Raw genomic sequence first — 23,071 nt, forward strand, 5'->3', positions numbered from 1 at the left:
TAGTGGCCCTTTAGAGAGTTCAAATAATATAACGCCATTATCCAGTTGTGTAGACGAAAACAGAAATGGAAGGTATATTGAATTTCTGTAGTTGGTACTATAGATGTACAATGAGAACCATGAAAGCTTACACGTTCATGGGCGTGCTTCAAGTTGATCAAGAGATTGAGATTTTCGTCCTTCAACACTAGCAGAAGATTAATTCGCTATTCCTTGCATCGCATGGAGTGCCGTATTGACCTCTAGAAAATATCAAAAAGGATTATTATTGTATTTGTGCGGATCTTATCAGATTATTACTTTTTTTAATTTCTTGCAAATTGTACCGACAATCAAATTTACGCGTCGATGTCTGATTAATAATCATTTGTCGAAATATCTTTCACATTATTATCGTATAAGACAATGGGGATTAATCACGGCGTGGCAGCAATAATTAGAAATTGACATCGCAAAAACAATTTTTTTATTACGTCAAGTGACAAAGAGACACGTTTGATTGGGGCTTTTCCTTGCTGGGTTTCATTTCATGAATCAGCTAGTTGGAAGGAGGAATTCATTTGTGTCGGAGCTCTGCCTTGTGGTTGTACCATGAACAAAACGCAGGGATCTTCTATGCGGTGAGATTGTGCAAACTGCCGAAGTAGGAAAGTAAGTCGTAACCCTAATGGATGAGAGATATTTACCATCCACCAGCAGCAGTTTTCCTGAGTTGGCCTCGACCGTTAGCGGGGATCTCGAGGGCGGAATTTGGAATGACGGATTTTCAAGGAGCAGAGAATACATTTCGTCCGAAGTGGAAGGGGAATTTTCAGATAACCAAACTTGCTTCGAGGTGGAATCGGAGCGAGTAGAGGTGAGGAGCATCTCAGTTGAACGGAGAAGATACAACGTTGGTGCCCAGAGAAACCACAACAAGACGCAGCACGAAGACACGGCGTCGAAACACACGGGCGATGAAGATAAAGACCGGACCTCAGTTGGGAAATCGAGCCCCTCCACGTCGACGAACGATCTTCGCGGCGATGAAGAAATCAGCCGCGACAACTTCCACGGCGCTGCCGGTGAAGCAAGTAAACGTTACGAAGAAGACATTCATGGGGATGGAAGAGATCGCTGTGGTCGCCAGAGACACGCGTCGGAGACCAGCGACCGTCGAAGGCCAAAATTAGCAGATTTGGACAGATTTTACAGTGTCGATGATGATGAGCAGTCCGTTTTCTCGGAGGGAGAATATTTTGAAACCCCTCATCATCAAACTTTGCATCATCCTGCCCAACCAAAGAGGCGCTTTTACCGGCGGCCGACACCGAGGCGAATACGCCGCCAAGACGACGAAGACGACGTTCTCCGACATCGCCGTTTCGATTCTGCTTATGAGGATGAACATGAAAAAAGACACAGAAATCGGTATGGAGAATATCTCACGGACGATTGCCCGCCATCTGCGAGAAATGCTAAGGGGGTTCACGTCCACGACGCGAGGCACAAGTCTTCGACGCCCGACTTCAGACAGAGAGCGAGACACAGTCGCAGAGTCAGCGAAACTGACGAATCAAACGCATCCGAGCATGATGGTTACGCGATGTCCGACTCCGACACGGGGAGAGGTTTCTACCATCCCCGTTATAGACCATTCTCGCCGAAGCGGCAAGCTGGACAAAAGATGTACAGGAAAAGAGCTAAATCTCCGGTCCATCGTACCATAGACGGGAAAGGTTCATACGTTGATTATGACAGAGACTCGGGGGTGTGTTCCATCGAAAACCTGCAGAGCAGCGCAGCCTTCCGTGGCCGTGACAAGAGAGCAGGCAGTTCTTCAACATCTGAAAGGTACGGTGACATAAGCGAAACTGTCGAAAATTCCGAGGAAATGGAGGATGGGTGCATTGAAAAGAATGGAAGTGGAACTGAAGTCAACGTTGTGGATCGTGGAGAGCTCGAGATAGACCATCAGGAGGGCAAGAAAACTGAGATTGAGACCCGTGGTGATGTTGTTGGTGCTGATGGTGGTGTTGGCGGTGGTGGTACCGGCGGTGGTGGTAACCGACCGCACGGTGGCCTATCTGTTCTCGATCTCATCATGGGGATGGGACAGCGACGAGCCGCTGCAATCGATTCAGGAGAAGGAGGTTAGTTTGGTTTTGTTTTATGTTTGTTAAACTTTTGTCTGTGATTTTTCTCGCTTTAATTAATGATGCCTGACATGCCAGGCAATCGAATGGTTAGCCATGAAAATCGAACGGTTATACCCATTTTCAGGTCTTTATGCAGCAACAATACATATAAAAGGCATATGCCTTACTTCGTTACTGCACTATGCCCTAGCATTTATCATACTGTTTGACTAAAGTCAGATAATATACTGAGCAAAAATGCAGTACCATGACACGCTTTGTCTTATATTGTAAGTTTTTCTCTTTTTTTGTTTTGTTTTTTTGTTTTGTTTTTGTGTTTTCCATACTCCAGGTCCCTGGCAAAAAGTACGGCAGCTTGTAAGAGGGATAGCCTACGCCAAAAACTCCATGCTCATCCACACACAGAGACAGGTACAATTCTTTCTTTTTGTGAAAATGTTAGTCTATAGTAATACGAAGAGTTGGCGGCGACAATAGCAAGGGTAACCGTGATAATAGCGTCGTTGAGTAGTGTAAGATTCTGTAATGAAACTAGTTTTTTTCTAAAAATATCTATTAATGATGGGTCATTGTCTCAATATTTGCACACTTAAACAATAGTGATCGAATTAATTTACATAAATGCAAGAATGAATGAATGAATGAATGCAATTATGTCTTGCTTCCCAGAATTTATATTTCCACTATGTATATATATATATATATATATATATATATATATATATATATATATATATATATATATATATATATATATATATATATATATATGATATATATATATGATATATATATATAAACTTTGTTTTTCATAGATTTACACCTTGTGGTAAATGAGTTAACGTAGTTTGTGGGTATTTCAAATCAATATGTAGTCATTGTTTTCATATCGATACAGTTACTGAAAGAGAAGGATTTTAACAGAGAGATTCAAGCTCTACAGGACATCCGGAATTTCATCACCGCCAAGGCGGTGTTTCTGTCTGACCTCCCGAACAACAGCTTTCACGATGTGCTGGAACCCATGCTTGAAGAACTACTGAAAGACGAACCAAAGACGAGCATGGATGAAGCCTTACAATCTGTGTTCACAGAACCGTCACGTGAGTAGTTTCTTGGTGTATATAGGGCGATATTTCGAATGCGGGGCGATATGTCGTTGCCGGTAAGACTGAAAGCTTAACATGAATGTCATGACATATAAACATAAATATCAGGGATAAGAGTTTCAAAAATAGCGAGATCATTCTTCCAGTTCTATAATACTTACGAAAATTACTCTACCGTTTCCGAATATTATACACTGTCTTACTCAAACAAGTTTCACGTTTTGTTAATAATTTTCGACGATCGGAAAGTTTATTTTACAAGTTTTTTTCGAATGTATACGACCAAATATTGAATTTTACATAAATGTCCTGTAAATCTTAACAATCTATATGCAGCATTGTATACGCAACACATTCCCTGTATTACAATTGCAATAAACAAACACGCTGTAATGCACTCCACAGGCACTAGTATTGACACAGAGAGATTCCGAACAAGCGTCGCCAGTACAGGCAGACAGACAGGGATTGAAACAATAAGATAGATAGATAGATAGATAGATAGATAGATAGATAGATAGATAGATAGATAGATAGATAGATAGATAGATAGATAGATAGATAGATAGATAGATAGATAGATAGATAGATAGATAGATAGATAGATAGATAGATAGATAGATAGATAGATAGATAGATAGATAGATAGATAGATAGATAGATAGATAGATAGATAGATAGTTAGACAGATTGATTATTGATTGGTTGGTTGATTAATTGATTGAATGATAGATGGATATATGGATGGATAGATAGATAGATAGCCAGCCACGCAGAGACCTCCATATAAACAAAAAGGTAGATAGGTGAAAAGAAATATATTTTGGTCAAATGAAGCTCACTTCATATTACAGGCAGATTGTGTGAGTACTTGTGCGAAAATAACTAAGTTCATGTACGATATTTATTCACAAGGATGTTTAATAATCAAAGGTTTCTAATGATAAAATGGTGTCTTTATGCTCCTTTTTCTATATTGATAGATTCTACAATATCTAATTCAATCCAGTCGGCTGTCAAGATGGGTGGATCATTTTTCTTTGAAGAAAGTTGGGTTTGTGTATTGTGAGTATATAGTTTCTCTCAAATAAGCAAAAGCATGTAGCACTGAGTATTAGAACAAAAACACAGAGCAAGCTCATCTTTTCCTTGTTAAAACGTTCAACAGCCATAGTCGACGGTTGTTTCCTAGTCGGTTGTAATGGTGATATGGAGACAGCCATGATTTACGAGACAACAGATCTACATGTAAAGTTACCTTACGATGAAGTGGACGGAAACGACATCAATTATCTTGATAAAGTTGCGACGATAAACATTTTGCTGTTGAGTAGTCTAGCTGACAATTTTCAGATCGTTATTCTTTATGCATGTATGCCAATCTCTACAGCATATATACAGTTTGACTGTGTTGCATTACATTGCGACATAGAGAAAGATAGATAGTCTATATGTTTCTCTGTGATTGCGACACTGCATTCGAATATTACATTGTAACCATTGAACTTGGCCCATTTCCCCGCAACAGTAGCAGTTTACAGACGCTACAGTCAAGACACGTCGCAATAGGTCGGCTGAAACAACCCGGCAACTTAGGAATGAGTTGTTCTGATATACACTTTGTGGTGATGGTCCTAGCACCGGCCTATGAGGTGAGGGTGCTGTATTGGATTTTGGACAAAATTGCTGTGGAGTTGTCCTTGACGTAGAATGAGACCAAGGGAACAGATATAAGAACTCTAAAATGGTTACAATTCTTTCCTAATCTATAACTTATGGGGGCTCATTTTAAAGCATTTGGGATAAAAAAATATTCAGCGCGTCTTGTTTTTTCGAAAATTTCAACCCCCCCCCCCCCCACCTCACCCCATGGGTGGCGGCCATTTGAATTCAAAATATCGGTTTTGGGTTTTTTGTTACCCTAGTACCAAGCTTTGCACGGTGAATCCTGTTTTCTATTTTTGATTTTGTAAGAGAATGGTTGAAAGTTTCATTGAGTAAAATTTGAGCAAATGTTCAAGTCTCTCACTTTCGAGGCGCATACTACCTTAAACAGTAGACTCTACGGCGATAGCATGAAGTCTTGTTTGCAATGAAGGCATTAATTTTGCAGTGCGTGTAATCCCTTGTCAACACAGACTTTTATTTCACGATTTAATCATAAGCTGGTCGCCCTCACGGCTTAATGTTGAAGAAATTGTCCTCGGCTATGACTGTGCCTGCGATTTTGAAGAAATGGATCGTTCGAACTCGGTTTGGGATAAACACGATACACAACATGTGGTATCCATGTGACCATGTTAGAGATTACAGTGAACTTGTTTCAGCAATAGTCTGACGCTATTAAAGAAACGAAATACTTCACCGCAAATCAAATGTAAATTGACTCTAAACTGCCTTATAAGATTTTTTGTGATGACAAAACATTTTGCTGTCATTGTTTTTCTTCTCAGAAAGGAACTAAGAACGCGATGCAGACGGCACTGACTTTTGCGACTGTTTTCACCGATCTTAATTTCCGATCGGAAATAATGAATATTAATGACCCCAAAAAACTGAAAAAGGTTAGTACTTTTAATGTGATTCGTTAAAAACACCGCTACCACCACCAGCATCGTCTTCGTCGCCTGTCGTTGTTGTTGTATTCATAATCAATATCATAATCATCATCATCATCATCGTCATCGTGTATTCGTTACTGTTGCTGTTGTGCAGTTGTTGTTGATTGTGTTGTTGTTGTTGTTGTTATTGTTATTTACAATCATTCATTATATTATACCCTGAGATGAAAGCGCTAATTTGATTTTGATTTATAAATAATCACTCTCTAAAGTTAATCGCCTATTCAGCAACTTAAAGGTATACAGTCCCATGTATCGTCAAGGGGGCGTTCCTTGTATTCAAAATGCCAATGTGAGGGCGCTGTTTTTAAAAAGTGGCCACCCGCTTAAAACCTGTGATTGGTTAGGTTCTCCTTCCATGGTAACGGTGGCAAAATTGGAACAGGTGACAGTATACCTTCAAGTGCATCATGCATTTAGCATTGATCAGAAAATACGTGCTATGTGCACGCCCATGCCACCAATCAACACCTCGTGCTTTATATTACCAAAGGCCGGCAGAATTCGCATTCTTTTGAACAATTTCGAAATTATCAGTTTATCAATATATCAAATTATTTTTACTATGATGCAGGCTATTCATCGTAGAACTGATCAGCTCTCGGATATGACGTACATCCCCAATCTCCTTCGACGAAGAGCAAGCATGGAACATGCGCACAATCCGTTTACACAGGCCAATGTACAGGTTAGTTGGCTCTGTAAATAAAATAAAAATGTGTGGGTAATTCACAATTAGCCTACCTTAAACTGTTAAACACCGTTCCCTTGGTCAACTTCCCCCAATCTGCTCACTTGAAAGGTTTGGATAAACTTTTGCTCAATTAATGTTTCTTTTTTCCTTGTAGGGTAAAGGATGGGGCATTGCCCGCGGTATACGAGCTGACATAAAGAGAAGATTGGCCTCTTATGTCAGTGATTTTACAGATGGTAAGACAGAGTTTCTTACGATAGTAGTGATAGCGTTGGTGGCGGTGGTCGACAAGGGGTACATGTTTTGGTCAAACACTGCACGGCGACTTTACGTCACTATGCACATCCAAGGGAAAGACAGAATTATGAAAAGAGTACATCTGTTTTCGATATTAAAGTTTAAAAAATGCATCAAGCTAGGTAATGCCAGAAATAATGCGTGCAGTAGCGTTTAGTACAAAGCTAAAGGTGGGTTTTCTGAACAGCCATGTACCAATGCGTGATTATGATAATTACATGACTTCAAGATTAGTAATGAATCAAGCTACTTTCGAAAGACTGAATTGCGATGACAGGTAATTCGTTTGTCAAATGCGTTGTCGTTATCTTAGAGCGACCAGTTGCCAAGTCCCCAACATCTACCATGGCACTGTAAAAATAGCGGACGCTAGACGCGTCTTTACGCGTTCAAAATGTACATGTCGGTGTTCAAATTTGAACGGCTAGTGTTCATATTGTTAACACTAGTGTTCATAATATTAACAATGATGTTCTAAACCTGAACACTATGTGTTAACAACGATCTCCTTCAAGTGTTCAAAAACTCAGCATCACAGAAATTTTACAATACTGTGAAACAATTAACAGTCTTTTGTGTTTTTTTTCTTTACAATGGCTATATTAAATTTACTATTGCTTCACTGTCCGGCAAAAGTACACGGATTTTGGTGTAACGAATTTCACACTAAGTGAAAAATATTTCCGGCCTACAATTGCTGAAAGCATGTTTTTTCTAAAAAAGGAAGTATACAAAATAATTTTACACGTTTATTACGGGTTGAAAGTTTAAAAATTAGAAAAGAAAATCAGAAAACCACCATGAACGTTTTAATTTTAACATCGGCGTGCAAGAGGCGTTCTACTTCTGAACACTTGGTGTTCAAGTTTGGTGTCTTTTCCTATCCCATGATGCATCAAAACGGAAGTTGCGACATTTTTCTTGTAAGCGCACCCTGAAGTCGTGATCGTGCGGAAGCAAGACCAGAAAGGGTAAGTTTCCTCTCCAAAATAGTAAAAGGTATTAGATTTTTGAAGCATCTATATTATCGTCCTTTGAAATTAATTGTATTGTACCTTTAAATAGCTTAACTACGTGAAGAAACCTTTTTTCTTTCAGTGGCTGCTATACCAACAACTAGCTGTGACTACGCAGTGGTACTTTTGGCCATGGCCTATCGATCGATCTCACTCGGGTCAAGGGTCATCGCAATACAACTGTAGTGATAACCCTTGACCTGAGCGCGATCGATACGCCTTGCATAGTACCGCTGCGTAATCACAGCTAACATATGTCTTTTAGTAAACACAATCGCATGTAAAACATCAGTTAAACATCGTAGAGTATACAATGTATTGTTTCAGCATATGAGAGTTTGGCTTTTTAATTTTAATCAGTTGATGAGAAGAAGCAGCAAATATTTTGTAACAGTATTGATGAGAGGCACTGTATATGAAAGTCTCCACTTTTCCTTATAATAATCAGCCCCTTGTCTTACATTTAAAGTTTCATCTCGCCATATTACCTATTGTTGCATTTTTTCAGGATGTAAAAAGTTGGAAATCGAAGAGTTGTTATAGAAGCTGGTGGTACAGATAACGAAGAAGATGAGTGTACAGGTAGCTGTCTGGAAACAAGCTTGAGAAACTCAGTTCATCTTTAATGTAGATTTAAACTTCCAAGGGTCAGTAACTGAATTTTGATAAATTTCTGTATTTTTGTTCTGAAATAATCTAAGCTTTGGTAGCATGCTATGATCAACTAAATGTTGCTGGAGAATAAGCTTTAACAGACGTGTAGTCTCCCTTATTTAAATTAAAGCTGAAAGCGACAGACCATTCAGAGTAAAAATGTCCACTCTGAATTACTGATTTTTCTGAAATTTTCACTCTGAATTTTCTGTCACTTTCTGCTTCAATTTTTCATCCCCCCTTGCATCTGATGAAGGAGACTTCACGTACTTTGAAAGCTTATGCCCTTGTAACATTTAGTTGATCATAGCCTGCTACCAAACCGTAAATTATTTTGTATTGTAGCTCAACACGTCTCTTGTACTTAGCAACTGGTTTTTAGCTTTGCTGTCAGCTAAATAGGTGGATGTGCAGCATTGTCCTCAAATTTGTACTTCCAAAGGTTTTTCTTCAAAACAGCCTGTGCGAATCCTTTAATATTTGGATTACAGGTCCCGAGGGATTACCCTAATCAGATATGTTCAAATTATGATGAAATATGCAAATTTATATTGTTGAGGCTAATTTTGCTATTTTTTGGAAAAAATCTTCTTCTCTTTTACTGACGTCTTCAATATTTTGTAAACATGTCCCTAAAAATGACCATGTTCAAATTTGTGCTAGTTGTGATGAAATATTCAAATTTTTAATGGCAATTTTTGTCATTTTTGGTCAACAATCTTTAAAAAATCTTTTTCAAAACTGCTAATCGAACAGCTTTGATATTTAGGACATAGATCTCTCTACTGGTAGTCTTTTTCAGATTGTTCAAATTATGCAGAAATTTGCAACTTTGTGTTTTTAGGACATTAAAGACATTTCAGACATTTTTAAGACATTGGGAATTACCAAAATGTGATATATTCAAGTTATGATGAAATGTACATTTTTTCATTTTAAGGGTGATTTTTACCATTTTTTAGTAAAACAAAATTGTATAAAAATAATAGCAGGGTACACCAGAATTTGAAAGGTTTTTACGAATATGTTTTAAATTTCTGAGAAGTATATTTTTGAAATGTCACCCATTTATTTCAGGGTTTATTTAAAGATATTACAAACAAACAAACCTTTTTGTTTATGAAGGACTTTGTTGGACAAGGAAATAGGTTTTACCCTGCCAAGGACCCACTTTCCCCACTTTCTGCATGTTGTGCCTTACTGTGACACTTTGACAACTTGACATGTTGTGTTTACTTTAGTGTAGACAACTATATACCATGTGCACCAGAGAAGCCTTGACTAACTTCTTTTTTCTTCAAAATTTACTATTGTCCATATAGGATGAAATGTCTTTAAGAAACCATCTTACAAAAATTGAGTATGCATTTCATACATATACGTCTTTTCAAGACAAGAAGTATGCAAAATTTTGAGCTTTTTCAGATGATTTTTAAACAAGTATGAACATAAAACGTAATCCACAATATGGTGATTTTTATTGCTTATGTTTTTGATAGGGAAGTGTTAACACTGTTGGTTTTTTCCTCTGACAAACTTAACATACAAAGTTGCAATGTTTATTTACCCATTTTACAGTAAATTATTGTATTTTACTCAGAAATGTTTCGTGTATTTTTAGAATAAAATAATTTTACGGGAAATCAATGGTCTATAATGTTATTTCATGGCTTGAACATCCCGTGAACGCCCAAAATTAAAGGTGTTCAACAAGCGCGCATCTTGTGTTCCAGCCTTTAACACACTTATCGTTGAACGGCGTCCATGCGTTCAAAAGTGTTACAGCCCTTTGAACGCGTAAATGCGTTCAATTTTTTTAACACATTTCGTGTGAAACGTGTGTTCAGATATGGAACACCATGGTGTTCAATATAATGTCTGATGAACACGTAGCGTTCAAAATCTGCACACGTGTGTTCAAAAACTGAACGTTGGTTGAACACGTAGTGTTAAATTTCTGAACGTCTAGACGCGTTCAAAAAGTGTTACAAAAAGGCGTTTAATTGGTGTTCTATCCTTGAACACTTAACTTTACAGTGTACCATGGCGCTGCGTAAACCCATCACGATAAATTACTGAAGACACTCGACCGACCTCACGTTTTTCCTTCCGTTTTGATTCCAGGTGTGACCGGTGGATCCAATACAATTCTCCGAGTTCTGATGACGATCAGTTTCCTGTACTTTTCCTCTTTTCTCTTCACCGTGGCGCTGGGCGTCTTGAATGACAAAAACAGCCACGGGTACATTGGTAAGTGCTCCGTCTGGGATGAATATGAACTTGAACAGATGACGACATGGATTTGCTAGGCTATGTCATTGACCTTTCCTTTCCATGGAAATGCGCTCCATTATGAGGATTTAATATCTCTAGATGTAGTCACTTTGATATTCTTTCATCAAGCTAGGTACCATAGACCGTTAGTATTACGTATACAGACGCTCAATTTACTCACAGTTCCTCCATACAAGGACTGTGATTTGCTATATGAAAGAAAGTTGTAACATTTTCGATCTGCTATTAGGGCATCAAGCGATGAAAATGTCTTTGTCGCGTTTTTTTTCCTATCATTCATCTCCCTGTACTTACAGTCATTAGCTGTTTTCGGAACAATGTCAACTTGTCTTACAGTCGCCCTTCCGCCGGGGAAATATTTTTAGTGACGAACTTTTGGTACGAGCAAATTAACTTCGAGAGGTAGATGAAGATAGCAGACACGGGGCATTTTCTATACGGAAATAGAATGTAAAGAGCTGATACATCTGTCTTTAACAATCAATTTTCAGGAGTGAGGAAAGCGATCGTGGGACTGACCATCGCCGGTCTTGTCAATGGATTTTGCGGCGGTCAACATCTTGTGGTCCTTCTAACCTCGGCACCCCTAGCACTTTACGCAAAGCGTAAGTTTCTTACATAAGAAATGCCTTTCCTATATAATTATGGCACTATTAAAGAGAACCCATTAAGTTTGAAAACGGGGACAAATTCAAAAATCTTAGTCTTAGATGTTATACACTAACCTCTTTTAATAGTGAGCTTGTGACAGTGCACACCTTTATAATAAACAGATACATCCTTGCATTTCCTTTTTAAAATCACTGGTACAGAACGCACATTTCATACGCTCATTAAAATAACATAGAACTCTGTTTGAACTGTTTTTATTTCCACATCTTTTAGTCGTGTATACGGTATCAGAAGACATGGGTGCCCACTTCTTGGCCGTGTACGCCACAGTTGGTATGTCCTGTTCAATATTTCTAGCCATCTACGCCATATTGGATCTAAGTAAGTTCATGAAGTGGTCGACAAGGTGTGTGGATGAGGTCTTCTCAATATTCGTCGCTTGCTCTTTCTTGAAAGACGCTTTCACTGATCTGATGGATAGTAAGTAGATTTGGTTATTTGATATCGGTTCTTCCTCTCAGATAACACGTTATTTGCTTGAATTTCTGAGTATTTATTCCTTTGTCGCACGGACATTTTATTTTTCTAATTAGCTCATTTTCCAACGCTATGAAGCCCTCCTTAAAAGCCTCCCCGGTGTACAAAATTATAGATAAACATTTTTAGTTAAGTGATATGTCTGTGATCCTCGACATCTGAGGTCGCTCGCCCTCATACCCCTCCCCTCCCTCCCTCTCTCCCTCCTCCCCCCCCCTCTCTCTCTCTCTCTCTCTCTCTCTCTCTCTCTCTCTCTCTCCTCCTCTCTCCTCTCTCTCTCTCCTCTCTCTCCTCTCTCTCTCTCTCTCATGTGCTTTCTGTACGGTACTGTGTAAAACATAAAAACAAATACGCTTATTGACAACTTCGTGGGAAGTTTTTCTACTTTCTCGTTTCGCTCATTTGGATTTGCCGAGTCATCAAGATCAAAAATTTATAAGAAAAAATATCCTCCGCGGTTACATCGGCCGCTTTCTATAGTAAATATACCGTTACACGTTTTTTTTACCATTTATTTTCTTTTTTAATTTGGCTTTAGCGATAAATGACTCAGAAAAAAAGTAAACGAGCGAACCTTAAAGTAGGCGAGCTTGCAACTCACATGTTTTGTACACGTGATCCATAAATCCATGCACGAGAACCGCGCACACGATGACGAGCAGCGCAAGTCATATTCCCGGTCGAGTCGTCAACCTTTTTCAACATTAATTGGGGCACGTCCCGTTGTTTATCTAATGAGATTTTCAGACAAATTACCTCTGTGTGTGGGATCAGACAACGCTGCCGAAACACGACTCTTCGGGGTCGTTGCCATACTCCACCATGGCAACCAGTTTGATAACCATGGCAACTGCAGCGTCGAATATAACACCTGCCGTTCTTGCGAATGGCCCGACGGGATCATCCAAGGTGACTGAAGGCAACTTTTCAGAATGGACCGGGGGAGAAGGGTACCATGGAGATGAGAGCAAAGCAGGATGCTATCCGGAAAACAGTCTGTTATTCTTGATATTGATGATCGGCGTTCCGTTGCTAGGTATCGTATTGACCGGCGTTCGCAAAAGGTACGACATCTCCATCTGATGGTTTTTTTTAAATGTCAAATCAAAGGGCCCAAGTGCAAATCAGAGGTAACGCTAAAGTTGCCAATTTTATTTCGATATTTTTCGAACACCCTCGAAATGCCTCGCCACGAAAGTCACGTGACCACGAAGTCTATCCAACAAATGTGCACCAAATGTCCTGAAAGAAAGAACGATTTGCTGCTCATCATGTTTGACATATATAAGTGTGACCGACATCACATATTTAATATTTTATATAATTGAATCCCAATTACGTTTTATATCTTGTAATTTACAAGATATGAAACGTCATTTGGATTAAATTTTTCTCTCATGATGCAAGCTGTGACAGTCTAACACTCAAATACAACACTACAGATATAAAAAGAAAGTTCGGGAGTCATTACGACAAGAAGTGATTGTCACCGATGGCGACATGCGCGTAGCCCTTCTTTATTATGCTTCGGACTTTGCGGGTTCACGACAACAGCTGCTTGTAACTACTTCTTAGGGTCCGAATTATCCCATATCAGTGTAGTTTGAAAGTTGAAAGGAGCGCCTAAAATATTAATTACTTGGAATTAAAATGTCGTCACTTCATAGTCTCTCTGGGCAGTCGACAGATCGACGGATTCACAGGATGGGAAATATGCTAACTCAAAATTCTGCCATGTTTCACAGTGCTTACCTGGCTAGGACATACCGTGAAATTCTCTCCGATCAGGCCATAGGTATCACGGTGCTATTCTGGTCTTACGTCGGCAGTTACTGCTTTCGGGCAATCAAACGTAAGTAAACTTGTAACCATCAACCGGTGAGGGCGCACAGGAGGACATCATGAGATGGTAACTCGATTGGTTGTTTTCTTTTACGTTACATAAACAGGCCAAGTTGATCGGCCAATTAGCTCTGTAAGATGAATTACTAAAAGCTGAGAACTTACAAGGACACAATAAAGGTCAAAAGCTGATGAAACTGTCACAAGATGTGTATAAAAAGTCAACTGAAAAAGGTCAGAGATTATTTGAAAAATCAGACCTGCTACCGCGGCAAAGTAAACCTTTTTGGTAGTAGAATCAAACTTTTAAACAACATACTGTTTTATAGGACATGTATTACAACTAAAATTCCTAAATTTCGACCGGTCAAGACCATCGACACCAACCGATTAAATGGTATATCAATGAAAATGTTTTTTTTTTTCCTTCCAGTGAAGCCTTGGAATTATGATTCAGACCAGACCTTGTTTTCGTTACCGGATTTCTCCACCATGTCGGTGGGCGCGTGGATTTTCAGTGCTTTCATCGGATTTTGTCTCTCGCTTCTCATTTTCATGGACCACAACATCGCTGAATCACTGGTAAACTCTCCTTCGAACAAGTGAGTGGGAACGATGTGTTATTTATATGTATGTATGTATGTATGTATGTATGTATGTATGTATGTATGTATGTATGTATGTATGTATGTATGTATGTATGTGTTTGTGTATGTATGTATGTATGTATGTATTTATAATTACAGTATATTTACAGTATATCAGGTTTGTTCATGTGAGAAAGTATTCGATTGCGTAGTTTCTAGACATTGCAATAATGTCACTTTCCCCGTTTACAGAGGATTTGAAACTGTAATGGTTTAAACCATCTCAATAAATAAAAATGGAAGGAGAGAGAGAGAGAGAGAGAGAGAGAGAGAGAGAGAGAGAGAGAGAGAGAGAGAGAGAGAGAGAGAGAGAGAGAGAGAGAGAGAGAGAGAGAGAGAGAGAGAGAGAGAGACATACGAGTAACCACCACTGTATATTTCAATTTGATCCTATCGAGATTACAGTCGGTCTGCACAGGCATTCAGGCAACTGTTGTAAAAGTTACTCTAGCCTGCAATATCGATGCGATAAATGAACCATTATGATCCTTAGAGCGGTTACAAGCTCCATCTCTAAACTAATCTAAACTAATCGGTTTATTTGACACAACTTTCAAAGGAGAAAGTGTGGACTTATTACCGTTCCTTTCCTTTCTGCATCATTTCTTCAAAGTGAAATAATATCTGCCATATTCGATGGAAAAGCACAAGTCGTGCATTTAAATTCACAGGGCACCACAGTATCACAGGAATAATTTCAAGTATCAACACCGTATACCGGGGAAATTGCTTTCTGAATGTTTTCAGTACTCTATCCATTTAGCGTCGTAACATTGTCCCCCACTGTTTGTGTTCAGATTAAAGAAGGGAACAGCGTACCATTGGGATCTGTTTATGATTGCCACCTTGAACTTCAACTTCGCGCTGTTCGGTTTGCCAATGGTCCACGGGAAAGTTCCGCACTCACCCATGCACGTAAGGTCGCTGTCCGAGGTGGAAGAGAGGTTGGACCAGGGATACCTAGAGACAGTGTGAGTCATATATGCCAAGGACTAACCTGTCGGGATACATCGAATTACTTTGCTGCCGGACCTACCTGTTGATCGACATAGCTAAATCATTCCATTGAATTTTTTGACGAGCATGTTCTTTGACACGGCTTTGTCACAGACTCCATCGCAAGGCAAAGTGGACAAATTTAATCTCGATGTCGTTTGATGTCATGTCGTTCTGACTGAGCAGAGTAATTTCATTCTTTGTTTTGCGTCTAATCAAACTTTTGAAAGGTAAACTTCGAATTCACAAACACAAAAAATTTCAAACAAGCAAGTTTCAATTGTTTCCACGTGACGAAATATGAGTGCCCATTTGAGAATCAAAGCAGAAACTCATTTTCTATCCCACGATGCACTAAAATGTGACATTCTACAGGTCAAGCATGTCGATGTTTTAAATACATTTTACAAAATTGTAAGAAGGTATAAGAGATGCCCGGGAAAGTCCTAATGAAATATGCTGTCTTTTTGAAAAGCTTCAAAAACCTGTGCGCGGGACACGAAACAAAGACTTTCGGATAAACCTTCAATATCTTCTGTATATTTCACCACAGCACCATATACGTCCATGAGACGAGGCTAACCACGATCATCGCTCATGCGCTGATGGGCGTTTCCATCTTGATGTTGCCGTTACCGATGCAGTACATCCCAAAGGCTGTCTTAGACGGTATATACATCTTCGTGTCGCTACGCTCTCTCATCGGTAACCAGTTCTTCGAACGGTTACTTCTCATCATCACTGAACAAGTGAGTATGGAGGCGTTTAGAACATTGCAGTTTTTAAAATTGCAAGTTTTAATCAAGAGCAATAGATATCACCTAAGAAAAATTGTGTATGTCAATATTTAGCATTTTTACCTTTCAAGAATTAGTTAAGGGGAGGGAGTCCTGTCTACGTCTTTGTGACTTTCTTATTGATAAATAAGCTTATTTGCTTCTTCCCATAAAATGCCGAGCAAATTCAACCAGTTTTGTTGCTTTCCAATCATTGTAAGACTTCGCCAAATAAACTTTGGCTGCGACCCTTTTAGCCGCGGTCACCATTTTCGGTACAGTAGCCGTTTTGGGTTATTGGATCTGCTGAGGGACGTTGGGATATGTTGTGCATAGCAACATACCCATTGCATGGGTCCCATACACACAGCCGCAGAGGGGACGACCCTCCATGATCCATTGCATTGCGAAAAAGATTCCATCACTCAAATGGTAGAGTTAAACACTTGTGCTTTATAATGCTGAGAACTCACTGACTAACTCGGTGTCTTTTCCATTGGCAACAGTCGGCCTATCCACCAAACAGTTACGTTCGCCGTGTGCCACAGAAAAAGATGCACATCTTTACCGTGATTGAAATAATGGAACTCATTGTCATGTGTTACCTTGGATTGAATTCCATCACCTACATGAAGATGGTCTTTCCCGTCATTGTCATCCTGCTCATACCAGTCAGGTGGGTGTACTAATTGAAGTGAAAGCATGTGATAACATCAATGTGTGTGTGCGGGCGGAGGGGGGGGGGGGTGGGGGAGAAAATAATATGCCTGAATTCAGAAACACGATGTGGCCGTCCATCTATACTTTGCACATCCATAGCACAAACGGTACATCGTTGATGTAAGAATTCTCACTGGATACAGCAAGTGAGGCACAGCTTTGAAGCATATTATTTTATAATCCCCTCTGGTAATGCTCTTTCTTAATCCCAGTGATCTGCCTCTTACATCTCGATGATGAAAAATTACTCATACATGATGCCTGGTACACGTACATTAAAGCGACTGTCCTCAACCCCTTGTTCTCGCATTAGTGCTTGTTGGCATTATCTGTTAATGTGATTTTAACACGATTGGAACTAATTTGGGATGATTGGATCTTCATATTTTTCATATTTCTCAACAGTGTTTGGTGCCATATAGCTGAATGTTGCAATATTACAAATTACTCGTAAAAACAAGTGTGTAACTTAAAAAGAAAAGCAGATGAGCTTACATTTGCAGGTTAAAACGGCATTACTTCACCACCCAATTATCCCAAATTAGTTCCAATCGTGTTAATCCGTTGTTCTTCTTTGATAGTTGTATTAATTAAAGAGAGCTGATAAAACTTTCCCCTTTACATTTGTAAGTTTGTAGAAAATTTGTCACGTTGATAGTGCGCCATTGCGGAGATAATGTTGTGTTTAAGATTTAGCCGCCACGAACAATTAAAGTTGTGGAGGCAAATACGCATTTACATGTACAATGATTGGATAACAATTATATGTCTTTGTTCACCAATCCAGACATTTGTTGATGCCGAAAATCATAGCAAGAAAATACTTGGATGCATTAGACAAACACTGAACGATTCTATTAATTGACTGGTGCAACGAAGACTCCGGGATGATGGGATCATACCAAATGACTGACGGAAATGTAGATGTCGTCATGATGTCGTTCCTCGCCTATCGTGGAAGCGTTGGACATCAAGATGCCTTTGATGAACACATGAACATTTTGTGCTAGCAATTGTTGTCTATATTAAGACGATGAAAATCGGCCAAAGAGGACTGTAATATTGTTAATCACGCCATACTTCACCTATATCTCTGACAGGACATTTTACGGTGGTAGACGTATATGACACCAGGAAAGGAATGTTAAATTATTGTGAAGCCCCTTTGGCTTTTTATTGTCACTTTTATCTCTGCCGGGTACTAAAAAGCATTACCCAATTTCATAAACATACGATCGATTCGTTTTCCATGTTCGTGTCCTTCACATTGGTTTTAGGTTGCTCCTCTCCTCCCTATGACACAGCAAACGCGAAAGCGATATAAAATGCGAAGACGAGAACATCTCTACATCCTATTTAAACCACATTGCGCTATCTCCGTGGAACACGATGTAATAGGCACAGTCCACACTCATATAAACACTGAAGACAATAAAATCCCACTATCGGCTTCTTTTTCTTTGCATTTTTTAAACTATACTTTCTATGACCAGAAACTGTTCGCGATTCTGGTCACCAAAGACAGCTTAACTTGCAGAAATACGAAAAATAATGCTGCAGACATGCTGAGGCGAACGAAATTGCCAAAAGTAACTTTTCTGGAGATGGTAGCTATCAAGTGTTACAGAGGTACGGTTGCATTCAATTGATAAACATTTGAAACAATTATACTGTTCATGAGATTTCTGTGGTTCTGTCGTGATAACTAGACTTTGGACAGAAATTTTACCGAAGTAATTTCGATTCACACAACTAACACATATTATTGAGGTACAATCGCTCCAAAAGATAAGACGATCAAGCTTTAACCTGGCATGCATCAGTGCAATTCACAAGAGTGAATGTAAAGAGCGCCACACTGTGAGCAAACGTAGTTTCTTTCGTTTACCACTCCTCGGTTCCCATGGCCGTTCCTATCAAGCTTGACACTGAAGTTCTTGATGGCTGCGCAGCAAATGTTACCGGCTGAAACTGCAAAACATATACTGAGATGATATCTACTGAAGCCAACATAACAACAATCAAACATGTAGTGGTCCAAAATTTGAGTTTTTATTGAAAACACTATAAAATGTTCATAATATAGATTTCTGTAAACTTTCTTATATTGAAAAGATATGAGTAACAACAATATTTAGAATAAAAAAGTCTAGTTTTTAGTCAACAACAGAAGCATATAAATCCAATAAAGTCTAAGATATGGTCAGATCTCTTCTTGTTTTAATTGATAGGCTTGATTCTCCATGCAGGGGGATGGGATCACATGCAATAACTAGTGTAACCGAAAATAAATTTTGTTCACAAATTGAAATCATAAATTCTTCCAGAAGCATTTCAGGTAAGAAAACTTATCAGACACAATTGTGTGGACCCGTCGTCATCTCTGTTACAAATTCTGTGGATGACCATTTGGGATTATAAAAATTGAGGTACCAAGGGAGGTGTGATTGCTTGGTGCTTAAAAGCACTGTTGGTTAGAACGGTAAAGTTTTCACCGACAATTTTTGTTTAAAGGTGTAAAAATCTCTCTTTCTGACAGTAGTTGGACTGTTTCTGGTGGTGATTTTTGATGGATTGTTTGTGGCGGCCATTTTGAATACAAATGTGCCAGAATCCATCTGACGACAAAATACCTGGCCATGTTAATTTAAAGAAGCTATAGGCATTACAACTTGGAAACAAAACCCTCTTTGCCACAGGATCGTATGAATGGCAGAGTCGCTTGAAATGACACGTTTCCAAGAGAATGAAAGAAGACACTGCTGCTTCACTTTTCACTGACCTATCACACTCTCCTAACCTGCCGAATGTCACTTTTACTTCTGTGGACATGTCGATAATGAATCAAAAATTCCAAGATTTCAATAAAGAAAAGTCCAGTTATTGGGGGTCCCTGGGCAAAGCTGCATTAATTTCTGTTCATGGTAAGAGACTTTCCCTTGTCTGGCTTGCTGATGTAACTCTGAAACACTAATCCTTTGCAGCCTGTTGGCATAAAAACCTAACCATGTAAGCATTCAAAAGGGTAGACCTGTCACCCAACAGTCCCTGTAGATAGGTCCAAACTCACCTTTTGATAACAAAGGGTGGTGAGAGAGTTAAAAACACTCTCCTTGTCATTGTCTCCAGCAATACGAGCCTTGCCCAAGTCCCTGATTATCATGCTGCTTAACCCTTTCACCACCATGGTTTGACCCAAACTCATTGTTATTGATGGTGGGGGGGACCTGTTTACAGGGAATTGGGGTGAACAGGTTAAGGAGGTATGCTACCATTCCAAAAAATGTTGGGACATCTTTGAAGTTGACTTTTCTGAAATAATCTTTATGTGTACATTGCAAAGATATGAAAAAAATATGGGGTACCCATGCAAAATTTTTGAAAAAAACACATGCCAAAATTGACAGAAAACCACTAAATCTCCCATTTTGCGAAATTTGCACTTACCAGCAGAATCTTTATTTTATCGTAAACGTTAACAGATCCCTGTGTGCATACCACATTTTTGCATCGCCAGGACAGCTGAATTGGGAAAATCAAGTAAAATTTGTGATGTCTTGTCTTAAAAATTAAATATTAGACCCTAAATTTACCTTTTAACTGTAAAATTAATCTTTTTTAAAAATATAAACTTCATATAAATGCACAAATAATTTTCAAAATGTTAAAAATTACAGCAATATATATCAAACAGACAGTATTCTTTGATTTAGAAGCAAAAAAAATTGGGGTCACCGCGCAAATTTTCTTACTAAACAGCAAAAAGTGACGAAAAAAAGGTGAATTTTGCTAGACCTGGGATTTGACCCTCTAGCTTACTGATATTATGTCAGAGCTACAATTGTTAATTATTCTCTTCTGATCTTTTAAAACAAAAATATCTGTCGATTTCTCAGTGCAAAAACATAAATTTCGGTTTTTTTTATTCATAAAAACTTCTGAAAGAAATATTATAAGGTCACTAGCATGATTTTTTGCCGTTTTGTCCTGTTATTCACGCTCACCAGGTTAGGTAGTTTAAATGGAACATGTACATCTTCTGGACAAAAGAGGGCGCTCTCCTATATAGAATGGTAGCGTACTAGCTTAAGTTAAGAGAATTAAAGCAATCAGCAATAAGTTCAGTTTGATTTTTCTTGAGTGAAAACGCGTGACACTGTGGCACACTTTCTGGAATGAGCACACACTCAAAGACTCCATTATTGATGAATGAAATGAAACAAGTAATGAAATGAGTCAAGGTCACCCATGGGCCAAGTGGGGAAATGAACATGAAATGCTTCTGTTCATGGCAAAGGAGAAACACGAGCTGAACATGCTCTGTTTGTTTCAAAATGCTATCATTTCTGGTTGAAATCAATCAGTATGCGAGAAGCAGTATTATTATCGATAATGTTATAAGGTTTAATATCGATAAGGTCACATGCTGGGAAAGCTTATTCTGACCAATGTCAATGTCAATGTTCGGACATAACAATCTCCTTATTAGACCATTGGAGTTTTGAACATCCTCTTTTGTGACGAGTTTCTGTGAGTTGAGGATTTGATGAATACATGTATATCCCTAGCAGATTCGTCCATTGCACTTTAACATGTACAGCCAATACTGAAGTATCGAGCTCCATGGTTTGTTTTCTGTAAATTTCTTACTGGTCAGTCTTCACCACCTACAACGAAGTCAATACAAAGGAATATTGAGAAATTTTGAAACACTGAAGTTTCCGTGGTCAGTCAATTGGCAACAGAAAAATACAAAACAAAGTCCTGAAAGGTAGCTGTCCTGGGAAGAAAATTTCACTGTGAGGCTCATACATCACTTTATTCAAGCATAGCAAAGATGCACACATACTCTCATCCTCAATCTTCAATCAAAATTTCATCATCACAGTGATACTGAACAGAATATAGCATCATTTATTTGACACTTGAACTGTAGGAAGTTTAATTCTCAGCAAATGATGATACCATGCACATTAAACTTCCCCCCCCCCCCCTATTTGCCCTGTTCAGAGGTCCAACTTTTCAGTAGATTAAGACTGGGTGATACCAAAATTTGGAGGTGGAAAGGTAATTCCATGCACTTGTGACAGTATCCCTTTGCGGTGAAAACGACTTCAATGCCATAGAAATATAAACCGTTACAAGATTCCACAAGATGACAATATTAGCTCTTGTCTCAGAAGACAAAATTAGATAATTAAAAGGTAAAAGGGACTGCTAGGTAGAGTGAAAAGCAGAAGTATTAATCATTTTAGCCCCAAAAGGGACTATGAGGGTTGGTGACTGTGTGCGTGTAGTCTGAAGAGTAAATGGTCCACTGCCTCAAGGATACACAGTCCCTCCACAGTCCCTCCACAAAACGGTCAAGAAACGCCACCAGTTTCTTTTGTTATAGTCCGGGTTTCGATTGGGCTTTCTGTTGATTTTACTGATGGGGATAATCCCGGATTATCACGCGTGCAGCGGGAGGTGTTAACAGTTACGTGCATAAAATTATCGTAAGCAGAAAACTTAATTCTAATGTTGATTGGGACTTCATTTTGGAAGATAAAAATCCTGCGTCGACACGTACTGCTGCGAAACCCAAGCCTTGCGTGGTCTTCCAATGTCCACAGTGTAGCAACCAATACAATCAGTTTGTATATAAATACCCATCGATGGGCTGACCACGGTCTCTCGTGGGTAACATACGAAACCCGTATCTCACTTGATCCTCAATCAGGAAAATCCATGGCAGAGAGTTTGGCACCCAGGCTTGGGGAGGTCATGTCACCAAAATGTCGCGACACTTGTAGGGTTTCTAGATTCTCTAAATTTGGCGGTCTGAGAATTCGAAAGGTCGACAAAATCAAAACATTGGGTTCGGCCCCGGGGTTCGGCAGTATAAACTGTCTTTAAGAAAGAACAGATTCCGTCATGAACCTGATTGCCTACTTTTGAGAAGACTGAACGATCGGTAGGGACGCACTTGACACCTCTGAACGATCGATAAAGGAGAAAAAAAAGGGGGAAAAAACGTTGCACTATTACCATAACGCCAACTCTCAATGGGTCGACGCACGGTCGACGGGAGCACCCTGCAAAAACAAGGTCATCGTAAGAGTTCCTTGATTTCGT

General features: G+C 39.1%; 2 protein-coding genes across 3 annotated transcripts in view; one reads left to right on the forward strand and one right to left on the reverse strand.

Annotated features, from left to right (window-relative positions):
• Window positions 1–557: 557 nt before the first annotated feature.
• On the forward strand, window positions 558–19,363 carry LOC139120266 (solute carrier family 4 member 11-like). The gene is made up of 18 exons (XM_070684547.1): window positions 558–2,132; window positions 2,470–2,549; window positions 3,037–3,241; window positions 4,231–4,312; window positions 4,776–4,899; window positions 5,701–5,811; window positions 6,443–6,556; window positions 6,717–6,798; window positions 10,654–10,779; window positions 11,316–11,429; window positions 11,710–11,916; window positions 12,713–13,037; window positions 13,719–13,825; window positions 14,249–14,417; window positions 15,260–15,433; window positions 16,012–16,207; window positions 16,741–16,910; window positions 17,742–19,363. The coding sequence occupies exons 1-18, from the start codon at window positions 668–670 to the stop codon at window positions 17,800–17,802; spliced, it is 3,912 nt and encodes a 1,303-aa protein (XP_070540648.1). The 5' UTR covers window positions 558–667; the 3' UTR covers window positions 17,803–19,363.
• LOC139120267 (non-structural maintenance of chromosomes element 4 homolog A-like) overlaps window positions 19,255–23,071 on the reverse strand; it is a 29,534-nt gene continuing 25,717 nt past the window's right edge. Inside the window, exons 11-12 of one of the 2 annotated variants that reach the window (XR_011549065.1) lie at window positions 21,037–21,621; window positions 19,255–20,118 (exon numbers count right to left, since the gene is read on the reverse strand). The gene's annotated coding sequence lies outside the window, so the exon portion shown is untranslated. Of the gene's footprint in view, window positions 21,622–23,071 lie in introns of both variants that reach the window. The other variant, XM_070684548.1, reaches the window with a different exon arrangement.

This window comes from Ptychodera flava, chromosome 20 (genome assembly GCF_041260155.1).
Source record: "Ptychodera flava strain L36383 chromosome 20, AS_Pfla_20210202, whole genome shotgun sequence".
Classification (NCBI taxonomy): domain Eukaryota; kingdom Metazoa; phylum Hemichordata; class Enteropneusta; family Ptychoderidae; genus Ptychodera; species Ptychodera flava.